Source organism: Elephas maximus, chromosome 12, assembly GCF_024166365.1.
Source record: "Elephas maximus indicus isolate mEleMax1 chromosome 12, mEleMax1 primary haplotype, whole genome shotgun sequence".
Lineage (NCBI taxonomy): Eukaryota > Metazoa > Chordata > Mammalia > Proboscidea > Elephantidae > Elephas > Elephas maximus.
Genome location: NC_064830.1, coordinates 79882375 through 79891106, shown reverse-complemented (window position 1 = coordinate 79891106; position 8732 = coordinate 79882375). Strand labels below are relative to the sequence as shown.

Genomic DNA, 8732 nt, shown 5'->3' with positions numbered 1-8732 from the left:
TTCTTCTGGGGGACCCTGGGAGAGGCTGGGGAAAGCCCAGCCTGTCCCTTCTTCCCAGGAATGGATGTTTTGTGGGGTGGAGGCTGCCAGGGAGCAGAGGCGGGTGGGTCTTAGGTTTCCCCAAGCCTATCACAGTGTCCAGAATGGCGGCGGTGACAGCCGGCTTCTGGGCCTGTCCCACACTATTTCTGCAGAATTTTTGACTCTCTCTTTCTCACCCAACATCTTGAGATGCAGATGGACGTCTCTCCCATTCCAGTTCTGATGTAACCTTGAGAAAAGCTGCACTGGAACTCTCCACCTGCCTACCCTGAGAAGGCCCATTGCCGTTGTGTAGATTCTGACTTATAGCGACCCTGTAGGACAGAGTAGAACTGCCCCCATAGAGTTTCAAAGGAGCTTCTGGTGGATTCGAACTGCCGACCTTTTGGTTAGCAGCCGTAGCACTTAACCACTACGCCACCAGGGTTTCCCTGTGGAGAAGAGTGGTGCCCATTCATCCCAACTCTCCAAGATTGCATGGACCCTCTTCCTTGACTTTGCCTTCTTTTCACACACCGTCAAACACTCCAGCTGTTCCCTAGATGAGTCTCACCCTGTGTGCGCGTGTTTGCTTGTATTGTGCGAGTGTGGTACTTGTGCCCGTTGGCGAAGACGCCTGCTTGTGTCTACGTGTCTGGGTGTGAGATGAGGGGGCATCCGCGTACCATGTGAGTGTGTGAGTGCGCCCGCACGACTGGGTACTGTGTACCTTTGTGTGCGTGTGGGTGAGTGTGTGTCTGAGCGGCTGCAACATCCTTCCCCCTGGCAGAATGGCTCCGAATCCTGCGCTTCGCTTCTCTGGCCTGCATCCCTTTCAAATGCTTTCCAGTTCAGGGAGCGTCCACTCTGGGCTTCCCGGAGTCAACACACGCGCGCACACATATGCACGCACCCTTCCTTTGGGAGAAGGCAAGCTCAGCACCTCTGGTCCAGGGACACCAAAACCCTGGTCACCCTCGCTTCTCCGCTCCCCCCACCCCCGCCCTGGGTGTGGAATCCTCTGTTTGGAGATAGCCTGGGAGCAGTGGCGAGGGGAAACTGAGGTAGCGGGGAGGAGAGTGGAGAGAAGCAAACTGAGGACAGGCGAACGGAGTAAGGAGCTGCTGCGGGCGACGCGGGTCCCACCCACACCACGCCCCTCTTGCGAGGGATGGAGATGGGCTAGCCTGTCCTCCACACCATCTTCCTGCGAGGCTCCCGGCTCTAACTCCATCTTCTCTCCTGAAACTAGAGCCAAGAGCGGCAGCTGGGACCCCCTCCCCTTGACGCCCTCCCTCCGCTCCCGGCGTCCCGGCCGCCTCTGATTGGCTGCGGGGAGCGGCGTCCCAGCCCCGGCTCCGAGGCGGGAGAGGAGCGGGGCTGGGGTGGGAGGCGCCGAACCCGCTCCCGGAGCCCCTCCCGAGTCCGTGCGCCCTGCGCGCTGCGCGCTGCTGAAGGGCTGAGCCGGACTCCGGGCGGGCAGGTGCCGAGGCGCAGAGGGGCCCCCGGCAAGGCTGGGAGTAAGTCCTGCGGGGAGAGTGACGCTGCCGCTCCAGCTGCCGCCGCCGCCGCCGCCGCCACCGAACCGGCGTCCAAGCAGGCTGGCAGGCCGGGGCCAGGAGACGAGAGGCGCTCATGGAGCACACGCACGCCCACCTCGTCACCAACAGCTCCCTGTCCTGGTCCCCTGGATCGTCCTGCGGCTTGGGCTTCGTGCCCGTGGTCTACTACAGCCTCTTGCTGTGCCTCGGTTTACCAGGTGAGGGGAGTGCCGGAGAGGGAGGGAAACCAGTAACCCAAAGTGCCGGGCGACCCTTGCAGTGCGCCCCCGCGGAAAAAGTTTAAGCCTTAAGGGCTACTGCGGAGATTTCCGGACTGGGGGGAAGTTGCTCTGGGCTGGAGGGGATTGTGCGCGTGTGTGCCCGGTGTGTGTGTGACTGTGCGCGGCAGGCGATGGGCTTGGTGTGAGTATGCGCTTGCATTCGAGTGTACTGGTGTATTCCTGCGATTCTTAAGGGGTTGGCGTCTGCGAGGGGATCCAGTGAGGGCTGTGGATGTGACCTGACTGCACGTTCTGGGAAGAAGGCTTGTGGAGTCTGCACTTCTCAGGTCGCCCCCACCGCTGACCTTCTGCCCCAGCTGACCCTGCCCTGCTGTGTGTCCCTGCCCGATCCTAAATGAAGCTGAGCCCCTGATGTTGGGCACTCTCTGGTTTGGAAGGCACAGGGATGGAGCAAGGGATGCACCCCTGAGCGAGGAAGGGGTCTGGAGGCTACCGGCAAGGAGTCAGGAAGGATGGCTCTGGCCGGGGAGAGGGTGCAGACACACAGGCGGCTGCCGCGGCTGCACCTCAAGGGGTCACAGTCTCCTTGAGGACATTCCTTACCCTTGGCTTTGCCCCCTGCCCACCCCTCCTGGGCAGCTGGCTGCTGCTTCAGATATCTAACAATTCCACATCTTCATGTCAACTCCAAAGTGTAGCTGAGACTCAGACTGAATTCCTGAAGAGAGCTGGGCTCTGTGTGTGTGTGTAAGAGAGAGAGATAGAGACAGGCAGACAGACAGACAATGGGAAGGTTTTCCTTGTGTGTCCAGCTTTAGATGGGTCCTTTCAGTGCTTGTTCCAGAGAGTCACTGAGCTCTCCCTGTGGCAGAAAAATTCCTAAAGATCTAAAGATCAGTCCCATCCTTTGGCACGTGCAGGCAAAAGGAAGAGAGGGACAGCCTAGAATCACAGCATCTTCAGTCCCATCATCTACCAGTCCGAGAACCTAAGCATCCTGGGACCCTGGGAACTCATGAGCTGGGTTTCTGGAATTCCTTGCTGAGATTTCCTTTCCAAGACATTCAACTTGGTAGCCAGAGCTCCTGATGAGGTTGTTTAAATAACACCACCCCACCCCACCCCCGATTTGGCAGGAATGAGAAAGCAGAAGTTTACTAATGTGTGAGCCTCTCCCCCAGCGAGTGATGAGGCTTTTATTACTAACTAATCACCCTGGCTGCCCTGGGAGTGAAGCTCAGCTCTGATTCGCCCTGCTGGGGCAGCAGCACGTGTCCTGTAATTACCTCAAGCTGGATTGATTTCAGTTCAGTTTGCACGTCCCTCCCTTCCTCCACTTCGTGCCTCTTTCCAGAGCTCTCTTTTGGGGAGTGGATTTTGAGAAGGTTGCTGAATCGGGGAAATGACAGAATCCCTTTCCCCTCTAGCCCTCAGATAAGAATGTATATGACCACCTCACCCTCTCCTCTCCATCCTCTCTACTGAGGATGTAGCCACTCCCCCAGGGTTTTCTTCTGGAAACCCTTAGGGGGCAGAGACAAGAAGCCCAGAGGTCAGCTGGCCTTCCAAGGGTCCACAGCAGGAACATGAGGACAGAGGAGGATGAGGGAGAGCTCAGACCTTCAAAGACCTCAACGTGGAAGTAAAGATTCTCCAAACCTTCACAGTCTTAACTCCTGTGCCAGCTAGAGCCTCCCTGATCCACATCACTGGCACCTACTGTATACCAGGCACTGTGCCAGGCACAAGCTCTTCAAGGTTGAGCCTGGGCTGGGGACACCAAAGATTGGGAATGAAGAGTTAGCATTGATTTGGGCACTGAATCAGACCATGAAGCCATGACAAATGACAGAGTGAGGGCTGGGGTTGGGACTCAGAAGGAATATGATGTGTTCATTCACTTAACTAATCGCTCTGGCCAGCTACCATGTTCCAAGTTCCGCAGGTGACTCAAACAGTTTACCTTCAACTAAGGAGCCCTGGTGGTGCAATGGTTAAGAACTCAGTAGCTAACCCAAAGGTTGGAGGTTCAAACCCACCAACTACTCCACTTAACTGGGGGAAAAGACCTGGTGATCTGCTCCTGTAAAAGATTACAGCCTAGGAAACCCTATGGGACAGTTCGACTCTGTCCTGTAACATCACTAAGAGTAGTAATTGACTCGATGGCACACAGCGTCGACACACCAGAAGGCTGGCAGTTCAAATCCACCTAAGACCTGGCAATCTACTTCTGCAAGGTCACAGCCATTGAAAACCCTATGGAGTGCAGTTTTACTCTGAAGCACATGGGGTCGCCATAAGTCGGAATTGACTTGACAGCAACAGTTCTTTTTTTTTTTTTTTTTAACTGTGTTCAAGTGCTAAGGCAGTGCCAGAGGGACCCAAAGACCCCTAAGGCCCAGTCCTTAAGTTCAAGGAGCCCACAAGCAGAAACACTAAGAATCCTAGAGAAGAATGACTGGGGAGGCCAGGCTGGTACAAAAGTCACACTCTGATAACCGTTTTGTGGACAGATTACAAGGTTGGTGCAAAGGTGAAATCCTGTGGTCATTCTCTTATAACCGTGGGGAAGGCAAGTCTGTCCTGGTTTAGAGTGCGGACTTTAGAATGAGGCAGAGCTGGGTGTTCATCTGGTCTCTGCCTGGTTAGTATGTGGGCCTCTTGTGTTCTCCGCGCCTCAGTTTTTACATCTGTAAAATCGGCAGTAAACGAGTAGCTACCCCCTGGAATTGTGGTGAGAAGATGCTGATGGAGATGATGGTACAAGTTCGTGCTCAGTTCATTGCCCAGGACACCACTCACTGGTCACGGCTATGGCGCTGCAGTTGTGGTTCTCACGAAGCTGTTTGGGTTTTGAGGAGGGGGGCTGTTCAGGCCAGCCAGAGAGGGGACTGCGAGGTGCTGCCCGGTGAGAAAAGCACTTAGCTCAGCGCGTTCTCCTCTAGCTGTGCTCAGTCTTTCCTGCCCCGCCTCCCAGCACCAGCAATTAGCAAGCCCTCATTACTCTGCCACTGACTGGGAGGTGCAGCTTTGCTGGGTGTGAAGTAACAGACCACAGGACTTCATAATATTGTTGAAAACTGAGATTTTAATTGAATCACTGTTCCTGGCAGTAGACTCGCCCAGAGTTTTCCAAATTCTCGCAGAGGCGGTAGGAGATGTGGGTGGGAGCTGAGGGATGGATGGGGAGCAGCTGATTGTTTGGAATGGGGACCCGTAACAAGGGGAAAGCCGTGGATCTTTCTGACCACCTTCAGGCTCTAGGTTGGCAGCAAGGACTTGGGAAAGGCTGGGGGCTCCAATCCCCTGACTCTAGGAATTGTCCCAGAGTCCGATTTAACTGGTCTGCTTGTGGGATCCAGGAGATTCTACTGTAAAGTATGGGTAGCACTCTGCTACTTAAAGAGTGCTTAACCCCTCTGTTACCACAATTGTCCCTGTCTGTAAAATGGGAGTAACAGTAGTACCGGCCTCACAGAGGGCTGCAGGTGTTGTTATTAGCTTCTGTTCAGTCTGTCCCAGACTCATGGTGACCCTGTGCACAATGGAACAAAACACTGCCCAGTCCTGTGCCATCCCCATACTCAGCTGTGGACTGGACAGTTACGATCAATGGGGTTTTTGTTGGCTAATTTTTGCCAGGCCTTTCTTCCTAGTCCTTCTTAGTCTAGAAGCTCTGATGAGACCTGTTCAGCATCAGAGCAATACGCAAGCTTCCACTGACAGACGGGTAGTGGCTGCAGATGAGGTGCATTGGCCAGGAATCAAACCCGGGTCTCCACATGGAAGACGAGAGTTCTGCCACTGACCCACCAATACTCCCTGTCTTAGGCTTCTAGAGAAGCAAAATCAGTGAAGAAAGAGAGATTTTTATCAAGAAAATGGCTCATGCAGTTGTATAGGCTGGAAAGTCCCAAGTCTGTGGGTCAGACTGAGGCTTCTCCTGATTCATGTACCTGCAGGCCTCTAGCTTATAGGCTACAGAGGTTGATAACTCCCAAGATTGGCAGATAAGCTGGTAGATCAAGTCCCAAGAATCAGAGGTCAGATGTAGGATCCAGAGCAAGCAAAAGCCCACAAGCTTTGCCAGAAAGTCCACATATATTGGATGCAGGCCACACCCCCAAGGAAAATCCCTTTCAACTGATGGGCTGCTCATAGCAGATCTCATCATGGAGGTGATTACATTTTATCAGATCGCATCATGGAGGTGATTACATCATTACATAGCTGGGAAGCTACATCGTAATTGCCAAACCACTGAGAATCATGGCCCAGCCAAGATGACACACAGCCTTAACCATCACACTCCCTAATCATAGAGGGTAGTCCATCTTGAATAAGATAACCAACGTAAAAATGGTTTCACACAGTCCTAGCACAAGGTAAGCACTTAGTATTAGTAATAAGTGCCTTCTCTACACCAAATCTTTTCACCTATATCATTGTACTTAGCCCTCACCAAACCCCTGTGACCTGTGCATATCCCTGACCCCACTTTACAGATGAACAAACTGAGATTCAGAGACGTAGAACATCTTGTCTATGGTCACACAGCAAATGCAGCATGCAAAGCCTGCTCTCTGTGTTGGATCATACTGCCTTCATTCCTGCTGGAAAGTTCCTTTAACTAACCTCAGTTCCTCATGCCGTGTGCTCTATGGAGGAAATTGGTATCCCCGGAAAAATCAAACCAAGCCTGTTGCCGTCGAGTCGATTCTGACTCATAACTACCCTATAGGATAGAGTAGAACTGCCCCATAGGGTTTCCAAGGCTGTAATCTTTACAGAAGCATGCTGTCACATCTTTCTCCTGAGGAGTTGCTGGTGGGTTCAAACTACTGACCTTTACTTAGCAGAGAACATTCAGGGGCAGATATCTCAGTAAGCAAGTAAGCATGGGCTTACTTGTGCTTACTTACTAATGTATTTGGTCGCTACAGATTAGTAAGTAAGCACAGGTAAGCCCATGCTTACCTTGTTTACTGGGTAATCCATCCGTGTCAGCGATTGTAACTTTGAAAAGAGGCTTTGATTCTGTAGGAAGGTGCTGTGGGGTTGGGAGAGAGACAGATGCCAGCCATACCTAGAAGCAGAGTCTTTGATGTAGTGAAAAAAATGCAAGATTGTTCACTACACATGATCTGGTAGATCTAGGCAAGCATGGTGCTTACTTTGCCCACTGGGTAATCTGACCCACAAGCACTCTCACCAGTGGGCCACCAGGGCTCCTGAACTGTTCCTAAAACTCTGTCTCTTTCCCTCTGTCCTCCCCCTTTTTAAGTAAGCAAGATGTTTCTAACTACTCAAAATGCAAAAAATAAGCCAGCAGAGCCCACAAGACAGTTTTGGGGACACTGATTGGGCCAGCTGGGAAGAGGTAGCGCGAAGCAGACGGCAGCAAAGAAGACAAGGAGGAGCTGCAATGCCCAGAGGAGAGTAGAGGGGGAGGACGGAGCCTCCTGGGAACCAAGGGGCAGCAAGAAATTGCACTGAGATTTGAAAGATATGTTTTAAATGCTACCTTCTCAAAGGCACCATGGATGTTAAGGGAGACAAGGTGAGAAGGGAGATGATGCCTGAAACTACCTGCCCCCCAGTGGGGGACTTCCACAATGGGCCAAATGAGGATGGCAATACCCCCTTCCTTGGAGGGTTGGTGCAAGAGGAAGGTGGATGATGAGTCTGTAGCCTGGCAGGTAGCAAGTGCTTTGGCATATGGCAGTTATTGGCATTGTTAAACAGAGGTGGGAACATAGTTACCCACAAGCTGGATTAGCCCTGCAGATGTGTTTTTGTTACCTGTATGGCATCTTTAATTAGAAAAAATGGAGTCAGTGACTTAAGAGTCCAAACTCTGGAGCTGGACCTCTCGGGCTTGCTGCTTATAAGCTGTGTGACCTTAGGCAAGTGACTTCACCTCTCTGTGCCTGAGTTTCCCCATCTGCAAAGTGGGGATGATGATAATAACAGTATGTACTTCCTAGAGTTGCTGTGAGGATTAAATGGGTTGAGCACTGAAAACAGTGCCTGGCACATGGTAAGCACTCTGTAAGTTACTTTCTCATCATGTAAAAATTTGGAAAATTGAGGGAAAATTCCCAACTTATTTTATGACACTGTTGTTGTTAGTTGCTGTCAGATTGGCTCCAACTCATGGCAACATTATGTATAACAGACTGAAACTAGCTTTAGCCTAATTTCAAAGCCCGACAAAGACATTACAAGAAAACTATAAACCAATATTCCTCACGAACGTAGATGTAAAATTCCTCCACAAAATATTAGCAAATCTAATCCAGCAATACATAAAAAGAACAATAAATCAAGACCAAATGGAGTTTATCCCAGGAACGCAAAGCTGGTTCAACGTTTGAGAATTATGCAATGTAATTCACCATTTTAACAGACTAAAGAAAAAAAAATACCATATGATTATCTCAGTAGATACAGAAAAAGCATTTGACAAAATTCAACATCTATTCATTATAAAAACTCAACAGATGAAGGACAGAAGAGAACTTCTTTAACCTGATAAAGGGAGTTGGAAACAACTTACAGCTAACATCATACTTAATGATGAAAGAGTGAAAGCCTTCCACCTAAGATCTGGAGTAAGGCAAGGATGTCTGCTCTTAACCACTCTTATTCAATATAGTACTGAAAGTCCTAGCCAATGCAATAAAGCAAGAAAAAGAAATAAAAGGTGTTCAGAAAGGAAAAAATTAAATTGTCTCTAGTCCAGGTGACATAATTACCTTATAGAAAATCCCAGATGCTCGACAATAAAAGCGCCCAGAACTAATAAGTAAGTTTAGCATGTTTGCAGGATACATAGTTAATATTAAAAAAAAAAAACCTATTGTAGTTCTATATACTATCAATGAACAATTACCCATACACCCATTGCCATCAAGTCGATTCT

General features: G+C 50.6%; 1 protein-coding gene across 1 annotated transcript in view; it reads left to right on the top strand.

The window, feature by feature from the left end:
• Positions 1–1656: 1656 nt before the first annotated feature.
• The window catches only part of GPR139 (G protein-coupled receptor 139), a 40524-nt gene continuing 33448 nt past the window's right edge, over positions 1657–8732 (top strand). Inside the window, exon 1 of the mRNA XM_049904842.1 lies at positions 1657–1780. Within this exon, the coding sequence (XP_049760799.1) occupies positions 1657–1780 (124 nt within the window). The remainder of the gene's footprint in view (positions 1781–8732) is intronic.